The sequence below is a fragment of the Phyllobates terribilis genome, unplaced genomic scaffold (assembly GCF_046119375.1).
Source record: "Phyllobates terribilis strain yellow unplaced genomic scaffold, ASM4611937v1 Scaffold_4__5_contigs__length_816908805, whole genome shotgun sequence".
Taxonomy (NCBI): domain Eukaryota; kingdom Metazoa; phylum Chordata; class Amphibia; order Anura; family Dendrobatidae; genus Phyllobates; species Phyllobates terribilis.
This window is the reverse complement of record NW_027362764.1, coordinates 457,199,919-457,223,372: the sequence shown is the minus strand read 5'-3', so window position 1 is coordinate 457,223,372 and position 23,454 is coordinate 457,199,919. Positions and strand designations below refer to the sequence as shown.

Here is a 23,454-nt window from a genome sequence, read left to right as displayed (position 1 = left end):
GTGGACTTCAAAGGAAGGAAACATAAGTGAGGGAATCGGGGGGATGACCTGGAAAGCACATTGTGAGGAAAGGAGCAGACCAACATCTCCACCCTGTCTGTTGCCAGATCTGGCGGTATGTGAAAATTTCAGCCCACCAAACGAGAGAGCAGCAGCAGCAGCGGTGGTGTCTGGCTGCTGAATCCAGGTTTCTGTGATAGCCAGAAGGTTAAGGGAATTAGAGAGGGAAAAATCATGGATGTAAGTTAGTTTGTTACACACAGACCGTGCATTCCAGAGAGCGCAATGGAAATCAATAGGAGAGGGCATGCACTGAAAGTTAATAAGATTAGCAGGGTTTCTATATGCAGCTGGAGGAGAGTAATATATGCTAGGGGAGGGGGGCCTAGGGTTGGGGGAGATGTCGCCTGCGACTAGTAAAATGAGAAAGAAGAGAAAGAGCAGGTGGTCCAATGATTTGTATGAACGTTTTGAGTGCTGTATGGAGGTAGAGGATGGTTTGCAGTGGGTGAGGAATGTCAGTACAGCCTCAGAGTTATACATGGGAGAGTGGAGAAGGGAGGGGTTGATATAGAGAGAGTGCACAGAATGTGTTAAAGGGCGGGCGAGTTGTGAGAAAGCAGAAGTGAAAACAAATAAAAAGCAGATTGATAAGATTAATGCATAATGCAGTATGACTGACCGAGAAGCATGTTTGTATGAATATCTTATGCACCTTACCTGTCTCCTGCCCTGTCCAACTGCCATTGTATAACTGCACTTTTAACTATTGCACTTAAAATCTATTGCACGCGTGACCCAGCACGCGTGCTATCCCGAGCCAGAGCTGAATATGTATGAAATGAAATGTCTAAGAATTTAAAAGACATATAGAGCAGGGCCACAGTAACAAGTATGACATGTTCCCATTAGAAAGGAAAGGGTCTGCAATACAGTTATAGGGTATGCAGTGAGTCCAACGGCTGACCAAATTTGGAAAAAACCCCACTAACAATTTAAAAATACATAGAGCAGGCCACAGTAATGACAAATTCCCATTAGAAAGTAGAGAGTCTCCCATAGTGTAGGCCTATGCAGTAAATGCAAGGGCTGCCAAAAATTTGGAGGCACTTCAATGCCCCTTGGAAGAGACATGGAGGAGGGCCTCATAAAAAAATGTTCCCATTAAAAAGGAGCGGGTCTCCTATAGTTGCAATGCCCATGCATTAAGTGTATGGGCTGACAAACATTTACCCCTGGGGGGGTATACATGAACATACTGTATAATTTTTTTTTTATGGGCATCATAAACACCCTTTAAAAAAATTATGTGGCTGTTGCATCACAGGCCACGGTCACCCTGGTGATATGGTGGTGAAGGTTGAGGAGAAGGAGGAGGACAAGATCAAATAGCCAAAATCAGGAAGCGTTTACCCATGTCTGGGTGTGAAAAGGTGCATGGGAATACACCTCCCAAGAAAAGACACTGGATTTCAGTTTGTTACGCTGCTATTATTCGGTGGTGTTGAGAAGTCTGACCCAATCCAGCCCTTGTTCATTTTAATAAGAGTCAGCCTATCAGCATTTTCAGTTGACAGGCGGATGCGCTTATCAGTTATAATTCCACCAGCAGCACTAAAAACCTGCTCTGATAAAACGCTGGCGGCAGGGCAGGCCAGGACCTCCAAGACATAGAGAGACAGTTCATTCCATGTATCCAGCTTGGATACCCAATAATTATAAGGCACAGAGGAATCACATAGGACGTTGGTACGGTCGGAAAGGTACTCCCTCAGCATCTTCCCAAACTTTGCATTTCTTGTGAGAGTACCCCGTGCCTCAAGACCTGTGCGATGGAATGGTCTGAGAAAACTCTCCCAGAACTTTGACAGTGTTCCCCTGCCTCTGCTGGATTGAAGTTGTGTCTCTCTCGCCTGTACTCCTTGGTTGCCCAACAAAGTGTGCCCTCTGCCACCAGAGTTTTCAGATGGGAATTTTTTTAATAGTTCCACAACAAGGGCCTTCTGGTACATCCCCATTTTTGTAGACCTATCTGTAGCACCCCGAGGGCTCGGCTGCTACAGGGGTATTGCACCTCAAACCAGAGGTGTGATATTCCACTCCCGGGTAAGGATGGAGTGTGGACCAGGACTCAGTAGCTGCATGCACCACACACACCCCATTTCCGAGGGACTGCTCAACGGTGCTCCCACAAGATAGAAGTGCAGGCACGACAGCATCTGTCCCTGGCTGGAGTGGGGAGGGGGTGGAATACCCAGTGGTGTAGGAGCAGATAGGGGTGGGTCTCTGGGCATAGGTAGGAGCCCATTGGTTGCTAGTCACCTGGGCTCGGGTGTTAGAAGGAGGTATAAAAGGTGGGCACCATCTTAGATCACTGTTCAGTTCAGAGAGGAGGAGAAGAAGACAGGAGCTCAGCCAGAGAGGGCTGACAGGGGGCTGTGGCTCAGTCTGGGCCCAGCTCCAGAGGCAGGCCTGGAGTGGAGGCCAGAAACAGCAGAAAGAGAGAGGAGAGGGAACGGAAAGGAAAGTAAGAAAGGAACTGGAACAGAAGAGAAAGGAAGCAAGGAACACAGAGAAAGGCCCAGAGACACGAGGACCGAAGGAACCCCATATGCCCAGAGGAGATACAGGGTGAAGGGTTGGCAGAACAGGGTACCGGAACCCAAATTGGTGGAGGCAACAGATTCCTCAGCCAAAGACCGGAGGTTGTTACCACATCTTGGTGCGACCCCTCACTACATCCACCAGAAAGGCATACCGTATAGGGTCAGGGAAACCGGGAGAGGTTTCGCCAACAGAAGGCCCGAGGAAGCTGGACAAAGGTGGGTCACTGGTGGGGACGGCCAGAGAAAGGTAGAGAAGGGAGCTCTGAACCACACTCTGGAATTACCTGGGAGTTGACCGAGTCCCTTGCCTGGTGGACGCAGCACGGCTCGGGCAGTCATCGCCTGCAGCATTGACATGAACAACAACTGTGAGTAAAGCATTGAAAACTGCAACCGCACGTCTCTGTGGTTCCTCGCCGCACCAGCACCATTAGCACTGGGATGCTCACACCATCACTCCCATCATCTCTCACATTAGCTGCCCTGAGGCAATACTTCTCCCGTGGGGAGTTATCCCATACTCAGCTGCGCAAACAACATCAGCCTCAGCGGTCTGCAGCGCAGCGGCGGTCCCCACTGACTGCAATTCACGGGTGGCGTAGTCGGACATTTGCTATACATTAAGACTGCCACTGGTTTGACCACCCTGGGCACGGACCGGGTCACCGCCACACGGAGACTACAACCCCCAGCATTCTACAACAGGCCCGGTTCCGGGTTCCCCTGCACAACACAGGCCCAGGGGGCGCGTCAACTTTGGCGTAGTCGACAGGATTCTTACCAACCCGCCACAAGCGGTATTGCGTGCCTGGAGAAAACTGCACATGTACCTTAAAAAGAAGTTTCCCGCCATTTCCAGAAGTTTCCCACCGTCCGGAGTCGTTTCCCGCCATCCGGAGCCGATTCCCGCCATCGGACGCCATCTTGGACCATTTCCCGCCGTCTTCATCTGTTTTTCCCGCCCTGGCAGAGCGGACGCCATTATGTGCGCACCAAAGGACAGCAGGAAGCCACCTCCCATCGAGGGCCAGGTCCCAGAATGGCGCCAAAGAAGGAGCCCGCCCCCACCAGCCATGAGTGCAGCAGTGGAGATGTCCATCAACGTGGGGGGGCTGCCCCTGAGGGTGATTGTCAGCAGATGCCCCCAAGACCAACCCCCATGGGGGTGGATAGGAAAGAAAACTGAGGGGCTGGGTGCGGCCTTAAGCAGTCTGGACCTGCTGCACCCGGAGATGGAAGGAGCAGAGAACTCCACCAGCACCCTGGCCCGCAGCCTGCTGCAAGCTGAGCCACCCTGCAGCCTGACAGAGTTGCTGGCCCAGCTGCCTAGAGACCCGGGCAGTGCGCGCGCAGCGCTGGAAGACCTAAACAGAAGAATGGTCCGGGCGCATCGGGATGTGTTTGCCGGGTGGAAGGAGGAGATGACCCGGCAGCACGAAGGCAGCCAGCGGAGGACCCCGCCGGGACCGGCAGCTGCAGACGATGCCGCGGAGGAGGCCATGGAGACCGAGGCAGGTAATGGGGACGCCACCACCCCAAGCCCTGGGAACACCAGCCTGCCCTCACCCTCCGTTGCGGGACCCAAAGCCCCGAGGACCGTACCTGACACCACGCCTCCACCGCCGCCAGCTAGGCCTCAGGCAGCGAGAACTGTCATCACGCCCCGCCCCGCGCTGTGCCCTCTGAACCCGGGCGCTGTAACTCGGGAGACATCACAGGCCAGGACGCAAGGCCCAGCACACCCGGGCGCCGCTGCCTCACCAGCGCCCCCTACCTTGGCGGTGCCACCCCCGGGCGCGACCAACAAGCGACCACCGGCCTGGTCGCAAGGCCGAGTGCCCCCGGGTGCTGCCACACGTCCGAAGCCCGCGGTGCCGCCCCTGGGTGCGGACCTGTACGCCCAACATACCAGCCCGGACGGGCTGCCCTTTGAGTGGCCACCAGAGTTTGACAACCCCTGTCTCCGGGGAGAAAAACCCCTGAGCGAGCCTCTGATCCCGGCCCCGGAGCCCGCCAACATCGCTCCACCCCCGCTGGAGGATGCCCAGTTTGCATGGGACCCCACCGGCGAGAGTCTCATGGGGTTCACCCAGGAGACCCGGGCGGAAGCAGCCCAGCGCCTGGATTGCTGCCGTCAGCAGCTGGCCACCTATGAAAGAGAGCGGCGGCAGAGGCGCATCAGGGAGGAGCGACTCCAGGCCAGGAGCGCGGAACAGAAGAGGAGGGCCCGACAAGACACCCACGCCATCCGCGGTCCCAGAGCCACCGGGACCATAGTCAAGTTCCAGCTAGAGCATGGCTGGGGCTTCATCAGAGACCCGGAGGCTGACACCGACGTCTTCGTCACTAGAAGGGACGTTGAAAGCCACCTGCCAGAGGGACATCACGGCCGTGACCTGTACCCCGGTGACTTGGTCACCTACACCCGGCACAAGGGCGCAAAGGGACTGTGCGCCCTCCACGTTCACCGGCTCACGGAGGAGGAACTGCAGTACCGCCCAGACACGGAGTACACTGAGGGTCCGGACGGATCAGAAGATTACCCGGAAGAGCCAGGAGTATCAGGAGGACACCGTTACCAGTAAACGGTAAAGTGGAACTGTACATAGTTACCCGTACGGGTATAAGAACTGTTGCTGATTGAAGTGTGGTCCCCATTGGGACTAGTGTGGAATAGTTAAAGGACTGTTACCCGTGTGCAAGTTAACCCCCTTAATCCCTAACCAGGATGAGGACTGTGAGCAGACATTCCCCTATCCCCATTGGCCGAGGACTGAGAGCAGCCATCCCTGTAAATAGTTGCGCTTCCTAAAGCGCCCCCTACTGGTTTTCTACAAAAACCGCAACGTCTACCTCAAGGCAGATTAAATGGACTGTTGCACCTTTTCCTGGTCGCAAGTTGCACAGCGGCCAGAGCTCAAGAATGTTCTACTTGAAAAAGTTTTATATTGAAAAGTTTTATATGCTGCTAGAATAATAATGCAAATGTTTCATGTGATGTTTTATATGCTAAAAGAGTTCCGGTAGTTTTGACCATAGCTAGTGACAGAAGAATGTTAAAGAAAAGAAAAGTGCCTCCCATAAAGGGATGGGTTTATAGTTATTGTCTTATATACGAATGCATTCTAAAAATTTGTATGTTTAAATTGTTTTGCTCTTTTCCAGCTCGAGGACGTGCTGTGATTTACCAGGGGGGAATGTAGCACCCCGAGGGTTCGGCTGCTACAGGGGTATTGCACCTCAAACCAGAGGTGTGATATTCCACTCCCGGGTAAGGATGGAGTGTGGACCAGGACACAGTAGCTGCATGCACCACATGCACCACACACACCCCATTTCCGAGGGACAGCTCAACGGTGCTCCCACAAGATAGAAGTGCAGGCATGACAGCATCTGTCCCTGGCTGGAGTGGGGAGGGGGTGGAATACCCAGTGGTGTAGGAGCAGATAGGGGTGGGTCTCTGGGCATAGGTAGGAGCCCATTGGTTGCTAGTCACCTGGGCTCGGGTGTTAGAAGGAGGTATAAAAGGTGGGCACCATCTTAGATCACTGTTCAGTTCAGAGAGGAGGAGAAGAAGACAGGAGCTCAGCCAGAGAGGGCTGACATGGAGCTGTGGCTCAGTCTGGGCCCAGCTCCAGAGGCAGGCCTGGAGTGGAGGCCAGAAACAGCAGAAAGAGAGAGGAGAAGAAACGGAAAGGAAAGTAAGAAAGGAACTGGAACAGAGGAGAAAGGAAGCAAGGAACACAGAGAAAGGCCCAGAGACACAAGGACCGAAGGAACCCCATATGCCCAGAGGAGATACAGGGTGAAGGGTTGGCAGAACAGGGTACCGGAACCCAAATTGGTGGAGGCAACAGATTCCTCAGCCAAAGACCGGAGGTTGTTACCACATCTTGGTGCGACCCCTCACTACATCCACCAGAAAGGCATACCGTATAGGGTCAGGGAAACCGGGAGAGGTTTCGCCAACAGAAGGCCCGAGGAAGCTGGACAAAGGTGGGTCACTGGTGGGGACGGCCAGAGAAAGGTAGAGAAGGGAGCTCTGAACCACACTCTGGAATTACCTGGGAGTTGACCGAGTCCCTTGCCTGGTGGACGCACCACGGCTTGGGCAGTCATCGCCTGCAGCATTGACATGAACAACAACTGTGAGTAAAGCATTGAAAACTGCAACCGCACGTCTCTGTGGTTCCTCGCCGCACCAGCACCATTAGCACTGGGACGCTCACACCATCACTCCCATCATCTCTCACATTAGCTGCCCTGAGGCAATACTTCTCCCGTGGGGAGTTATCCCATACTCAGCTGCGCAAACATCATCAGCCTCAGCGGTCTGCAGCGCAGCGGCGGTCCCCACTGACCGCAATCCACGGGTGGCGTAGTCAGACATTTGCTATACATTAAGACTGCCACTGGTTTGACCACCCTGGGCACGGACCGGGTCACCGCCACACGGAGACTACAACCCCCAGCATTCTACAACAGGCCCGGTTCCGGGTTCCCCTGCACAACACAGGCCCAGGGGGCGCGTCATATCCGCCTCAGGAAAAAGAGATATAAAGTTCTAGAAATGTCACCAACCAGTAATGACTGTCACCCAAAACTTTGAGTACGCGAGGGTCATGGGAAAGGCAGTGTAACATAAACTCAGCCAGGTGTGCCAGACTACTAACAGGCAAGACTTCCGTTTCCTCACCAAGAGGATGACTGACCATGTTCTCCTAATCCTCTCTGTCCTCTGGCCATCCATGCTGAACAGACGGTATGACAGCTGTGCAGGTAGTACCGTCTATAGTGCATGAAACTAGCTCCTGTCCTTCATCCTCCTCCTCTTCCTCACTGTCACCCAAACCACGTTGGGATGAGATGAGGCTGGGCTGTGTGTAATCACCCTGTATGGTTCCTTGCTCTCTCTCATTGTGCTCTGCCTGCAATGCATCCTCTTTGATTGTGAGCAGAGAGTGTTTCAGAAGACAGAGAAGTGGGATGGTGACGCTAATTATGGCGTCATCACCGCTCACCATCTTGGTGGAGTCCTCAAAGTTTTGGAGGTTGGTACATATGTCTGACATCCATGTCCACTCCTGAGGTCTTGTGTGGAGTCTGAACTGAATACCTACAGCCTTGTTGATGCTGGTACTCAACAACTGCCCTCTTCTGCTCACAAATCTATCCCAACATCTGCAGTGAAGAGTTCCAACACATGGGGACCTCACACACAAGTCTGTGAGCCGGAAGCTGCAAACACTGCTGAAACACGGCAAGGGCGGCGGAAGCTGTAGCTGACTTTCTAAAATGGGCACATACAGTGCTGGCCATAAGTATTGGCACCCCTGCAATTCTGTCAGATAATACTCAGTTTCTTCCTGAAAATGATTGCAATCACAAATTCTTGCTGAAACACGGCAAGGGCGGCGGAAGCTGTAGCTGACTTTCTAAAATGGGCACATACAGTGCTGGCCAAAAGTATTGGCACCCCTGCAATTCTGTCAGATAATACTCAGTTTCTTCCTGAAAATGATTGCAATCACAAATTCTTTGGTATTATTCTTTTCATTTAATTTGCTTGCAAGGAAAAAACACAAAACAGAATGAAGCAAAAATCAAATCATTGATCATTTCGCACAAAACTCCAAAAAAGGGCCGGACAAAAGTATTGGCACCCTCAGCCTAATACTTGGTTGCACAACCTTTAGCCAAAATAACTGCAAACAACCGCTTCCGGTAACCATCAATGAGTTTCTTACAATGCTCTGCTGGAATTGTAGACGATTCTTCTTTGGCAAACTGCTCCAGGTCCCTGATATTTGAAGGGTGCCTTCTCCAAACTGCCATTTTTAGATCTCTCCACAGGTGTTCTATGGGATTTAGGTCTGGACTCATTGCTGGCCACCTTAGAAGTCTCCAGTGCTTTCTCTAAAACCATTTTATAGTGCTTTTGGAAGTGTGTTTTGGGTCATTGTCCTGCTGGAAGACCCATGACCTCTGAGAGGGACCCAGCTTTCTCACACTGGGCCCTACATTATGCTGCAAAATTGGTTGGTAGTCTTCAGACTTCATAATGCCATGCACACGGTCAAGCAGTCCAGTGCCAGAGGCAGCAAAGCAACCCCAAAACATCAGGGAACCTCCGCCATGTTTGATTGTAGGGACCGTGTTCTTTTCTTTGAATGCCTCTTTTTTTTTCCTGCACACTCTATGTTGATGCTTTTTCCCAAAAAGCTCTACTTTTGTCTCATCTGACCAGAGAAAATTCTTCCAAAACGTTTTAGGCTTTCTCAGGTAAGTTTTGGCAAACTCCAGCCTGGCTTTTTTAGGTCTCGGGGTAAGAAGTGGGGTCTTCCTGGGTATCCTACCATACAGTCCCTTTTCATTCAGACGTCGGCGGATAGTACGGGTTGACACTATTGTACCCTGGGACTGCAGGGCAGCTTGAACTTGTTTGGATGTTAGTCGAGGTACTTTATCCACCATCCGCACAATCTTGCGTTGAAATCTCTCATCAATTTTTCTTTTCCGTCCACATCTAGGGAAGTTAGCCACAGTGCCATGGGCTTTAAACTTCTTGATGACACTGTTCACGGAAGACACAGGAACATTCAGGTCTTTGGAGATGGACTTGTAGCCTTGAGATTGCTCATGCTTCCTCACAATTTGGTTTCTCAAGTCCTCAGACAGTTCTTTGGTCTTCTTTCTTTTCTCCATGCTCAATGTGGTACACACAAGGACACAGGACAGAGGTTGAGTCAACTTTAATCCATGTTAACTGGCTGCAAGTGTGATTTAGTTATTGCCAACACCTGTTAGGTGCCACAGGTAAGTTACAGGTGCTGTTAATTACACGAATTAGAGAAGCATCACATGATTTTTCAAAGGGTGCCAATACTTTTGTCCACCACCTTTTTTAGGTTTGGTGTGGAATTATATCCAATTTGGCTTTAGGCACAATTCTTTTTGTGTTTTTTCATTGAAGACAAATTAAATGAAGATAATAATACCAAAGAATTTGTGATTGCAATCATTTTCAGGAAGAAACTGAGTATTATCTGACAGAATTGCAGGGGTGCCAATACTTTTGGCCAGCACTGTAGGTGGCGTACTTTAACAAGCAGATCCGGCAGCTCCGGGTAGGATTTGAGAAACCACTGAACCACAAGGTTAAGCACATGGGCCAGGCATGGTATGTGTGTGAGCTTGCCTAGTCTCAGAGCCGCCACCAGGTTCTGGCCATTGTCACACACGACCATGCCTGGCTGTAGGTTCAGCGGTGTGAGCCACAGATCTGCCTGCTCTTTCAGAGCTGTCCACAACTCTTCAGCATTGTGCGGTTTGTCACTTAAGCATATTAGCTTCAGCACAGCCTGTTGCCGCTTGGCCGAGGCAGTGCTGCAGTGCTTCCAGCTTGTGACAGATGTGGTCATTTCGGAGATGGAGGCTAAAGAGAAGGAGGAGGCTGAGGAGGATGAGGTGCAGGAGCTGTAGACCATGGGGGAAACCCTGATTGACCTAGGGCCCGCAATCCTTGGCGTCGGGAGGACGTGTTCCGTCCCAAGGTCCGACTGGGATCCGGCTTCCACTATGTTAACCCAGTGTGCCGTCAGCTAGATGGACCGTCCCTGCCCACAAGCACTTGTCCACATGTCCGTGTTTAGGTAGACTTTCCCGGTAACTGCATTGTTGAAGGCATTGCTAATATTTTGGGACTCGTGCTTATGTAACGCGGGGACGGCACACCGGGAGAAATAGTGGCGGATGGGGACCGAGTACCGAAGGACGGCCGCCGCCATCAGGTTGCAGAATGCTTCCATCTCCACGAGCCTAAAAGGCAACATTTCGAGTGCAAGCAGTCGTGAAATGTGAGAATTTAGTAGTGTGGCCTGTGGGGCATTGACTGCATATTTGCGCTTGCGTTCCAAGGACTGGGGCATGGACAACTGAACGCTGCGCTGGGACAATGACATGGATGTGCTTCCTGATGCTGCTACTTGAGAGTGCGCAGCGACAGGTGCAGGGCAGGAGGCATATTCGCATGCACCATGGACATTGGATTGGCTTGCATTCACAACAGCGGAAGAAGCAATGGTGCCACCTGCAGACACTGTTCATGGACCCTGAGGTTTGGCCCACAAAGTCGGGTGCTTTGCTGCCATGTGCCTGATCATGCTGGTGGTGGTCAGGCTGGTCATTTTACCACCCCTGCTGATGCTGGCCTGGCAGGTGGTGCAAATGGCCTTTTTGAGGTTATCGGCAGAGTCTTAAAAAAACAACCAGACTCGGGAAGACCTAACAGTTGTATTGGTAACATCCTTCATGTTGGTTGTTGCCTGCCTTCTGTCTGCGGCCACCATACTGCTTCTTCCTGCTTGTTGGGGTGCTCTTCCTCCCTCCCCCTGTGTGCTGCTGTCCTCGTTCTGCATGTCCTCCTGCCAGGTTGGGTCAGTTACTATATCATCAACCACCTCGTCTTCCACTTCCGCACCCTGGTCCTCCTCCTGACTTTCAGGCAATTGTGTCTCATCATCTTCCACCTCTTGTGACACTTTTCCACCGTAGCTTTTGTGTGACCGTGGGGGCTCAAATATTTGGGCATCGCTACACGGGATCTCCTCTTGCCCCGCTCCAAGTGGACCGGACGAGAGGCCCGAATCTATAAATGGAAAAATGAACAGCTCATCAAAGTGTCCAAGTGTGGGATCAATTGTCTCCGAGCACTCGGCATGGATGGAGGAAGGAAGATCAGGGTGAGGAATATGCGGTCCAGACTGCTACTGAGACTTGACCGTGTGGAAGACAGGGTGGTGGTGATGACTGGAAGCATTATCCCCTATCCAACCAACAACCTTTTGACACTGCTCTGGGTTCAATAGTGGTGTGCAGTCCCGACAGGAAGGTCGGGTGAGAAGATGTGGGTGTTTGTTGTGGAAAATTTCAGCTTGCCCACGGCCTTGTCCTCGGCCTCTGCATGCACCATCACGTCCAGTTCCCCATCCTTTGCCACGTGCCTTGCTCATTTTAAATGGAGGACAGTATCTTACACGCTCACTACAAATGACTGAGTTTGGAGTTAACTTATATGTGATAAGTGCGACGGAGAAAACAGAGTTTTAAGTACCTGGCCTGTAGGTAAGTAGTTTGAACAACAAACTGGTGTGAATTGCTTCACTGACACACTGAAGGAAATTTTTAACTGCTTCCGGACTGCCCACGGTACATAAATGTCGGCGCTGCCTGGGCTCTGTGCAGCACCGACATTTATGAACGGTCGGCGGTCCCTCAGCCCTCAGGACCCCTGCTGCGGTTGCGGTTCAGAGCGACAGCTCTGACAGGGGACATCATCGGGACCTGATTGGATCAGGTCCCAATGATGTTAACCCTTTCCTATCTTCTATAAGTCGCAATCAATAGTGATCGCGGCATATAGAAGATAGTGAGAGGAGAGGGGGTCGTCCACTTACCTCTCCGACGGCCCCCTGATGCCTTCCAGGACCTGCTGTTGTTATGGCAGCTGGAGGTCACATGACCGCCTCCAGATCTGCTATATATGGTGTCCTGCTAGGCTCAGCCTGCAGCTGAAGCCTAGCAGGAGACAGTGTGAAACTGTCAGCAAACTTCTCATGCAATGTAATACATGTCTATTACATTGCATGAGAACAGTGATAAGAAAAATAAAAATTAATGTCCCATACAGGGACTAAATAAAAATGTAAAAAATTTTTCAAACTGTTAAAAAAAAAAATAACAAAATAAATAAAAATAAATAAATAAAATATTAAACCAATAAATCTGTATATTTATGCAAAAACAAAAAGAGTACACATATTTGGTATTGCCGCATCCGAAACAACCCGATCTATAAAGCTGTCACACTAATTAACTCCTTCTGTGCACATCGTAATAAAAAATAAAAAACAGAGCAAAAAACTATGCTTTTTCATCATATCGCCAAACAAAAAGTGGAAATGCGATCAAAAAGCAAAATGGAAATAAAAATGGTACCACTGAAAACGTCATCTTGTTCCGCAAAAAAAAAGCCGCCATACAGCTTCATCAGCCAAAAAATAAAAAAGTTATAGTTCTCAGAATAAAGAGATGCAAAAAAAATATTTTTTCTATAAAATTGTTTTATTGTGTAAAAGCGCCAAAACATAAAAAAATATACAGTAAGTGTAGTATCGCTGTACATGTACTGACCCGAAGAATAATGCTGCCTTATCACTTTTACCACACACAGAACGGCATAAAAAAAACCTCAAAAAACAATTCCTGAATTGTTGGTTTTTGTTAATTTTACCTCCCAAAAAACGGAATAGAAAGCAATCAAAAAATGTCACGCACCCAAAAATGGTACCAATAAATATTTCAACTCGTCCCGCAGAAAACAAGCCGTCACATGACTGTCGGCCGAAATATGGAAAAATTATAGCTCTCAAAATATGGCGATGCAAAAACTAGATTTTGCAAAAACAAAAGTGTCTCTTAGTGTGTGACAGCTGTCAATCATAAAAACCCGATATAAATCTGGTATCTCTTATACCACACGAGGAACGGCGTAAAAAATAAATAAAACCAATTCTTCACCTGCTACTGATTTGTTTATTATGTCTCCCAAAGATCGCAGTAAGGCTCTGCTCACATTTATCCTGCGCTCTGCGCTGAGCACTTACACCAGAGTTTCCGTGTAAATCTCTGAAATACGTGATTCAGACGGAACCCATGACGGAAGATTCCCTGTAATGAGGCAAATATAGGCCACTGTGGATGCCATCTGGCCTGTGATCCCATGGTGTCATTTTTTTTAGGCGTGCATAAAAGTGTGGTTGGCCACAGTTTTGTGCACTTCTAAAAAATAGGACACCACTAAACAGAGGCCAGACAGAGTCCAGAGTAACTCTGCTGCCTCATTATAGTGAATGGATCCTGCAGGGGTTTCATCTAAATTACATCACTTGGAAATTTAGATGGAAACCCTGATGTAAGTGCTCAGCCTCGAGCGCCGGATAAATGTTACGTAAAATGTTCCCAATAAAAGCCTCAACTCAGTCCTCAAAAAAAGCTAGTCCCCACTCAGGTCCGTCATCTGTTAAAAATATAAGGGACTTCCAAGTTACTGGTAGCAGAAAGGCTCTGGAAAAGCGAAATGGCCCTTGCCCCCCAAAAGAAATTCAGAAAATGTTGTGGTCCCAAATCCAAATGCCTAATCTACAATAATTTGTTCTCCAATTGTCAAATAGCGCTCCGTCCCTCCCAGATCTTGCCGTATGGCTAAGTGGTACGATACAGTCACATATGGGGTATTGCCACTTTTAGAAGAAATTGTGTGACAAATTTCGGCACCATTTTTACCCATTGCCCTGTGTGAAAATGTAAATTCTGAGGGTAAAACATTTTTTTGTGGTAAAAATACAATTATGTTTTCTTCACTGTCCAATGGTATAAATTTAAAAATTAAAAAATGCTCACTACTTCCCTACATGAATTCCTTGAGAGGTGTAGTTTACAAAATGGAGTCAGTTGTGGGGGTTTCTGCTGTTTCGGCATGTCAGTGACTCTTCAAATGTGACATGGTGTCAGCAACCTATCCCAGCCAACATAGCACTCCTTTCTCTTCCGAACCCTGACTTACACCAAAGCAGTGGTTTTCCCCCACATATGGGGTATCGGCGTACTCAGGAGAAATTGCACAATAAATTTCTTGGTGCATTTTCTCCTGTTACCCTTATGATAATGCAAAATTAGGGGATGAAAAACGTTTTTGTGGGAAAAATGTGAAAATGTTATTTTTACGGCTTAATATTATAAACTTCTGTGAAGCTCCTGGGGGTGCAAGGTGCTCACCACACAACTAGATAAGTTCCCTAAGGGGTCTAGTTTCCAAAATGGTGTCACTTGTGGGGGGTTTCCACTGTTTAGGCACATCAGGGGCTCCCCAAATGCAACATGGCGTCCGCTAATTATTCAAGCAAATTTTACACTCAAAAAGTCAAATGGCGCTCCTTCCCTTCCAAACCCTGCCGTGCGCCCAAACAGTGGTTTTCCTCAACATATGGGGTATCGGCATGTTCAGGAGAAATTGCACAACAAATTTCATGGTGCAATTTATCATATTACCCTTATGATAATGCAAAATTGAGGGATGAAAAATGTTTTTGTGGGAAAAATGTGAAAATTTTATTTTTACAGCTCAATATTATAAACTTCTGTGAAGCACCTTGGGGTTCAAGGTGCTCACCATACATCTATATAAGTTCCGTAAGGGGTCTAGTTTCCAAAATGGTGTCACTTGTGGGGGTTTTCCACTTTTTAGGCACATCAGGAGCTCTCCAAACACAACATGGTGTCTGCTAATTATTCAAACAAATTTTACATTCAAAACGTCTAATGGCGCTACTTCCCTTCCGAACTCTGCAGTGCGCCCAAACAGTGGTTTTCTCTCACATGTGGGGTATCAGTGCGCTAATGAGAAATTGCACTATAAATTGTGTATTCCATTTTTTCCTGTTACCCTTGTGAAAATAAAAAAATTGGGTCTAAAGTAACATTTTTGTGAAAAAAAGTTAAATGTTCATTGTTTTCTTCCACAATCCAAAAATTCCCGTGAAACACCTGAAGGGTTAATAAACTTCTTGAATGTGATTTTGAGCACCTTGAGGGGTGCAGTTTTTAGAATGGTGTCACTTTTGGGCATTTTCTGTCAAAAAGGCCCCTCAAAGTCACTTCAAATAAGATGTGGTCCCTAAAAAAATGTTTTTGCAAATTTTGATGGAAAAATGAGAAATCGCTGGTCAACTTTTAACCCTTATAGCTTCCTAACAAAAAAAAATTTTGGTTCCAAAATTGTGCTGATGTAAAGTAAACATGTGGGAAAAGTTATTTATTAACTATTTTCTGTGACATATCTCTCTGATTTAAGGGCATGAAAATTCAAAGTTTGAAAATTGCAAAATTTTCAAAATTTTCGCCAAATTTCCAATTTTTTCACAAATAAAAGCAAGTGATATCGAAGAAATTTTACCACTATCATGAAGTACAATATGTCGTGAAAAAGCAATCTCAGAATCAGGGGGATCCGTTGAAGCATTCCAGAGTAATTACTTCATAAAGTGACAGTGGTCAGAATTGAAAAAATTGGCCTGGTCACGAAGGCAAAAACAGGCTCTGGCGCGAAGTGGTTAATGGAGGCCAGAAATGGCAGTATTTTCTGAAAACGTATATGTGATCCGCGTGACGGAGAAAACACAGTTTTTAACCCCTTAAGCCCCGAGGGTGGTTTGCACGTTAATGACCAGGCCAATTTTTACAATTCTGACCACTGTCACTTTATGAGGTAATTACTCTGGAACTCTTCAACGCATCCCCCTGATAATGAGAATGTTTTTTCGTGACATATTGTACTTCATGATTGTGGTAAAATTTCTTCGATATCACTTGCATTTATTTGTGAAAAAAATGGAAATTTGGTGAAAATTTTGAAAATTTAGCAATTTTCAAAATTTGAATTTTCATGCCCTTAAATCAGAGAGATATGTCACACAAAAGAGTTAATAAATAACATTTCCCACATGTCTACTTTACATCAGCACAATTTTGGAACCAAAATATTTTTTTGTTAGGGAGCTATAAGGGTTAAAAGTTGACCAGCGATTTCTCATTTTTCCAACAAAATTTACAAAACCATTTTTTTAGGGACCACATCACATTTGAAGTCACTTTGAGAGGTCTTTATGACAGAAAATACCCAAAAGTGACACCATTCAAAAACTGCACCCCTCAAGGTGCTCAAAACCACATTCAAGAATTTTATTAACCCTTCAGGTGCTTCACAGAAATTTTTTGAATGTGGAAGAAAAAAATTAACATTTAACTTTTTTCACAAAAATGTTACTTTAGACCCAATTTTTTTTATTTTCACAGGGGTAACAAGAAAAAATGGACCCCAAAATTTGTTGTGCAATTTCCCCTGGGCACGCAGATACCCAATATGTGGGGAAAAAACACTGTTTGGGCGCACGGCAGGGCTCGGAAGGGAAGGAGCGCCATTTGACTTTTTGATTGTAAAATTTGCTTGAATAATTAGCGGACACCATGTTGTGTTTGGAGAGCCCCTGTGTGCCCAAACATTGGAGCTCACCCACAAGTGACCCAATTTTGGAAACTAGACCCCCCAAGGCACCTATCTAGATGCATAGTGAGCACTTGGAACACCTAGGTGCTTCACAAATTGATTCGTAAATATGAAAAATTGTTTTTTTTTTCACTTTTTCATTTTTACGAATCAATTTGTGAAGCACCTAGGGGTTCCAAGTGCTCACTATGCATCTAGATAGGTGCCTTGTGGGGTCTAGTTTCCAAAATGGGGTCACTTGTGGGGGAGCTCCAATGTTTGGGCACACGGGGACTCTCCAAATGCAACATGGTATCCGATAACAAATTGAATATAAAATCGGCTCAAATTGTTAGCGGACACCATGTTGCGTTTGGAGAGCCCCTGTGTGCCCAAAAATTGGAGCTCCCCCACAAGTGACCCCATTTTGGAAACTAGACCCCCCAAGGCACCTATCTAGATGCATAGTGATCACTTGGAACCCCCAGGTGCTTAACAAATTGATTTGTAAAAATGAAAAAGTGAAACAAAAAACACTTTTTCATTATTATGAATCAATTTGTGAAGCACCTGGGGGTTCCAAGTGCTCACTATGCATCTAGATAGGTGCCTTGGGGGGGTCTAGTTTCCAAAGTGGGGTCACTTGTGAGGGAGCTCCAATGTTTGGGCACACAGGGACTCTCCAAATGCAACATGGTATCTGCTAACAAATTGTCGGCTTAAATTGTTAGCGGACACCATGTTGCGTTTGGAGAGCCCCTGTGTGCCCAAACTTTGGAGCTCCCCCACAAGTGACCCCATTTTGGAAACTAGACCCCCCCAAGGCACCTCTCTAGATGCATAGTGAGCACTTGGAACCCCCAGGTGCTTCACAAATTGATTTGTAAAAATGAAAAAGTGAAAAAAAAAAACCTTTTTCATTTTTATGAATCAATTTGTGAAGCACCTGGGGGTTCCAAGTGCTCACTATGCATCTAGATAGGTGCCTTGGGGGGTCTAGTTTCCAAAATGGGGTCACTTGTGGGGAAGCTCCAATGTTTGGGCACACAGGGACTCTCCAAATGCAACATGGTATCCTCTAACAAATTGTCGGCTCAAATTGTTAGCGGACATCATGCTGCGTTTGGAGAGCCCCTGTGTGCCCAAACATTGGAGCTCCCCCACAAGTGACCCCATTTTGGAAACTAGACCCCCCAAGGCACCTCTCTAGATGCATAGTGAGCACTTGGAACCCCCAGGTGCTTCACAAATTGATTCGTAAAAATGAAAAAGTGAAAAAAAAAACACTTTTTCATTTTTATGAATCAATTTGTGAAGCACCTGGGGTTCCAAGTGCTCACTATGCATCTAGATAGGTGCCTTGGGGGGTCTAGTTTCCAAAATGGGATCACTTGTGGGGGAGCTCCAATGTTTGGGCACGCAGTAGCTCTCCAAACGCAACATGGCGTCCGCTAACAATTTGAGCCGATTTTCCATTCAATTTGTTAGCGGACACCATGTCGCGTTTGGAGAGCCCGTGATGTGCCTAAACAGTGGAGCTCCCCCACAAGTGACCCCATTTTGGAAACTATACCCCTCACGGATTTTATTAAGGTGTATAGTGAACATTTTGAACCCAGAGGTACGACACAGAATTTGTTTACATTAGGTCATCATATTCAATAAGTTGTCATTAGTCTTGAGCGCAAGTGCTCGCTACTTGAGTTTGCATCGGGTACTCAGGTATGCACCATGTACAGCGTGTGCTCGAGTGACATGCTCGAGTCCCTGCTCCGCATATTTCACGGTTATTAGACACCCAAAAAAAAACATGCGGGGATTGCTCGTTCATGGCAGGCAATCCCCGTAAAGTTTTTTGGCCGTGAAGCATATGGGGCAGAGACTCGAGCATGTCACTCAAATACCCACGATACTCAATGCATACCAGAGCACCCGATGCAAACTCAAGTAGCGAGCACTTGCGCTCAACACTAGTCACCATATCGTCATCTTTTTTTCTTACTTTTGAAAAAAATCCCAACCCCATCACAACCCTAACCCCAACCCTAACCCCAACCCCAGCCCTAACCCTAGCACAACCCTAACCCTAGCACAACCCTAACCCTAGCACAACCCTAACCCTAGCACAACCCTAATCCTAGCACAACCCTAACCCCAAACCCAGCCCTAACCCTAGCCCAATCCTAACCCAAGAGTTTATTTTTGACGCCGTTCCTCGTGCGGTATAAGTGATTAGACGACTTTATTCTTCGGGTCGGTGTGATTACAGCAATACAAGAATCATATGGGGTTTTTATGACTGACAGCTGTCACACACTAAAAGACGCATTGTTTGTAAAATCTAGTTTTTGCATCGCCATATTTTGAGAGCTATAATTTTTCCAGATTTTGGCAGATAGTCATGTGATGGCTCGTTTTTTGCGGGATGAGTTTACGTTGTTATTGGTGCCATTTTCAGGCACGTGACATTTTTTGATCGCTTTCTATTTCGATTTTTGGGAGGCAGAATAAACAAAAACCAACAATTCAGGAATTGCCTTTTTTGTTTTTTTTTATTCTGTTCCGCGTGTGGTAAAATTGATAAGGCATCTTTATTCTTCGGGTCAGTACGTTTACAGCGGTACCACATTTATATCGTTTTTCTATGTTTTGCACTTTTACATAATAAAAGCAATTTTAGAGAAAAAAATATTTTTTAGCATAGCTTTATTCTGAGAGCTATAACTTTTTTATTTTTCGGCTGATGGAGCTGTGTTTTGGCTTGTTTTTTGCGGGACGAGATGACATTTTCAGCGGTACCATTTTTATTTATATTTGTCTTTTTGATCGCGTGTTATTCCATTTTTTGCTTGGCGGTATGGTAATAAAGCATTGTTTTTTGCTTCGTTTTTTTTTTTTTTTTTTACCGTGTTCACTGAAGGGGTTAACTAGTGGGACAGTTTTATAGGTCAGGTTGTTCCGGACGCGGCGATACCAAATATGTGTACTTTTATTGTTTTTTTTGTTTTTTTTTATAATAATATTTATTGATGGGTACATTATATTTTTATTTTTGGTGGATTATTTTTTTTATTTTTTTTTTTTATATTTTTGCAATTTTTTTTTTTTTTTTTCACTTTCTGAAAGTTTATATACTTTATTACTTTGTCCCACTCTGGGACTTTCACTTTTTTTTCTCTGATCGCCTGCATGGCACAGGAATGCAGCACCATCCCTGTGTCATGCAGGCTGTCAGCGCTGGACAGGGAGAAGATTGTTTGGAGATGCACTGCGCGCATGTCCAAACAATCTTCCTGCTGTCTGGTGACCCGGATGTTGTCATGACGACATCGGGTCGTCATGGCAACACCCGGGAAGCCTTTGCAGACAGCGCTGGAAGCCGGAAGAGGAGGTGAGTATCTGCGATCACCTCCCCTTGCCCCCGCAATGCTGCGATTGACTTCGATCAACTTCGATCGCAGCATCGCGGGGGTTAATGTGCTGTGAGCGGTGCAGGACCGCTCCCTGCACATAGTATCGGGTGTCAGCTGTGACAATCAGCTGACACCCGCGGCGATCGCGCCCGCACAGTCTGTGTGCGCGCGCGATCGCCATGACGTACTAATACGGGTCTGGCTCTTAAGTCCCAGGGCACAGACGCGTATTAGTACGTCAGATGTTGTTAAGGGGTTAATAACTGGATTTCTAGCGCTGTAATATGGAAAGGACCTGGCTGTATTCTGCAGTGCCAACAAGCAAATGGCGCAGGAAAACGGTGTTCTCTGGATTGCTTTTTAAGCAAATAATGAGGTTTAAGATCCAAAAAAAAGTATTCCTGACCCCTGAGACCTGGGCCTTTGTATAGAAATATCTAACAGCAGCAGAAGGCAGAATTGGAATGGAGCCTCTTGTGCTATATGCACTGCAGTCTGCTATATACCCTGCCTGCATATATACACTGCCTGCCTGATATCTCTGCAGATGGATTAGTCCTCAAAAGGACTGCTTGTTAAGATGGATATGTGTAATGTACGGTTTTTCTCCATACACTACCTAATACACAAGCAAATCTCTCCCTGACGCAGCAGCACCTCTCCCTACTCTGCCTGATTCCAGAGTGACTGTGACGAGCACAGCGGCGCCAGGTCTGATATAGACCTGATGACGCTGTGCGGCCATCCAATCACTGAAATGCCACAACCACCAGGGCTGCGGCATTACAATGAGTGGCAGGCAATCTCTGCATATTGATTGACGCTCTAAAGAGCACCAAACATGCAGTGAGGGGACCCAAGCTCCCGCCGAGCAACCCCGGAAATACTGGGGGAGCGCCGAGCACCTCGAGCAGTGAGATGCTCGGGCGAGCACCGAGCAGTAGCGAGCATGCTCGCTCATCACTAACTAACATGTAATTTGTTTGTGGTGCAACCCCTTTAAGTACTTTACCTAGAGCATGAATCAAAGTATTTGCAATATGATATATAGATGTAAATTTGCGTTGGCTGGATTTTATAGTCAGCAAGGGGTCAAAAGCATTTAACCCCTTTACCTGAGGCGAATACATTGGAGAAGTCAGAAAAGTTTTGTCCAAAAATCTTCTCTCTCAGCAGCTTACTTTGCCCATAATCTTCACCTTGACATATCAAATGTGTATTGCCTGTAGGAATAAAATACAAGCAATTAAATCAATATTATGGTTATCCCATCCCCTGATTGCCACCAGTCTAGCAGAAGAATTGCCTGGTAAGTTGTAGTTTTTGAGGAAAGATCACTGGTGAAAACATATATTGCCTTATGGACAAGCAAAATAAATACAAGCAGGAAAAAGAAAAACGAAAATTATACATTTGAAAATGGAGGCAGCACAACAATTGAAAAAGCAAAAAAAAATCTGTTTTTTTACACCCCATGATGTTGATGTTTCGCATCTACATGAGAACCTATCCCAAATTCTCATCTAGAACCGAAATGTCACCATCGTGGGCTATTAAACAAACACATTTTTTTTTTCACTTTCTCAATTGGTGTGCTGCTTCCAATTTCTATTTTATATTGGAGATCTGGTCTAAAAGGCTTGGCACTCTGTCCTTAGCTGGTGCTGCTTCTGATTTTCTTTTAGGTTTCTTCAAAAATGCTGTTTACTGACCCACATTATTCTGACATTGATGATCTATTGAAAGGAAAGGTAGACTGCCTACTCTATCAGCTGATTGAAGAGAGAGTGGTACTTTCGAGAATGCCACTTTTTTCTCAATTGACCATTGCTTGGTTACCCTGCATTCTGTAATGGGCATACCTCAAATTATAAATCAGTCTTTATCACTTTAATGGTACAGAGCAGCAAAGAGCTTCAATATTTTAGGATTTGCTGTGAAATGTTACAGCTTAGAACTTGATGGCAACATAACCAAGATGTCTCTATGGCCTCATTTACACTTCATAACACTCTCACCTCTGTAATAGGGGGAGGAAAAGGGGGTTTAAAAAAATAGTTTCCATTAGTGGGCTAGTCCATTTTTCAACAATTTTCTTACAAATAACACACAAACCCAAGACAAACCACACAAATGTGAACATAATATTCTGTACCTCTGTAAGAGGAAGCGAAATGAGACGGAACCAATTTACACCGGAAGATTTGCAGGAGGAGCAACGTCGGGTGCTGGGCCTGATTTTGTGACCGGAAGCCTAGAGTTCCTGAATATAAAAGGCCTGCGCTCCAAACGGCAGGCAGATTTGATGCCAGGCAGAGTAGCGGAGCAGACGTGTTCCAGGAATAGCACCGAGGCCAGTGTGACAAGCCTCAGTGGGAAGTCAACACCACCAAGGTGCCGGTCAATGCCTGGAAAGGCTCAGATTACCCTCGGAAGGACTCAGAGTTCCAATTACACTGGTCAAGGCCAGGATCCGCACCCCACACCGGCCAAGCTTCAGAGACCCAGCGTCGCCTGTCAAGAGCTGGGGCCTAGCCCTTTTCGCCCCAAACCTAAGAGACTTATGTCAACGGTCAAGCCGGGAAGATCCACGGGGAGACTACAACAGCAGAGGCATGCCTGGGACCGCAGATGAACAGCACACGTGAGCAGGGCCGTCACCTCCAGCTCTAACAGATGGTACTGGGCTTGGCCGGGATTAGGGCGACAGGTTGGGAGGGGGCCGGTTGGTGCATGGGAGACTCAACGTGCTTTAATAGACTATGTCAGAAAACCCAATGACCCCCGATAGGGCCAGACCCATAGGAAGGACTCATGTGGCAATCCCAGGTAACGAGTGTACCACCTTTGTAGAAGGGACATTAGTATTGTACTGAGAATAATTTTGCCTTATCGTTATTTAGTACATTGTTAATTTGCATTGTTATTATCACCAACTGTTCAGAAATACTGTATTTAAACAGAATTATATCGTTCATTGGCTGTCCTTGCCTTGTGTCCTCTGTGAGTTGTATCCCGGTACCTAGATTACACCTATGTCAACCCCAGATTTCAATTTTCTTGGTTTTTCATTTCCCTGATAGATTTAGATGGTCAATTTTTTGAAAAGTAAATCAATGTGGTGTTATTAAACAGAAGAGACATTTTTTAACACAGATATAGCCTACAGTCACTGTCTAGTGAGGAGCTCAAAGACTAAAAGCAAGCTGCGATCTTCAAGAATCACAATAAGGCTAGGGGGTACACAGTGATATATGTCGCACAACACTGAAATCGCTATGATGGATTGCGACATTGGATCTAATGGTTTTAAATGGTTTATGTTACATGCAAC

At 46.7% G+C, this 23,454-nt stretch overlaps 1 protein-coding gene across 3 annotated transcripts in view; it reads right to left on the bottom strand.

Moving 5' to 3' along the window:
- Nucleotides 1–23,454, bottom strand: part of LOC141265491 (glutamate decarboxylase 1-like) — a 279,089-nt gene that overhangs the window by 243,155 nt on the left and 12,480 nt on the right. For all 3 annotated transcript variants that reach the window (XM_073678644.1, XM_073678645.1, XM_073678643.1), the window contains exon 2: nt 21,236–21,343. In XM_073678644.1, coding sequence (XP_073534745.1) covers nt 21,236–21,343 — 108 coding nt within the window. The remainder of the gene's footprint in view (nt 1–21,235; nt 21,344–23,454) is intronic.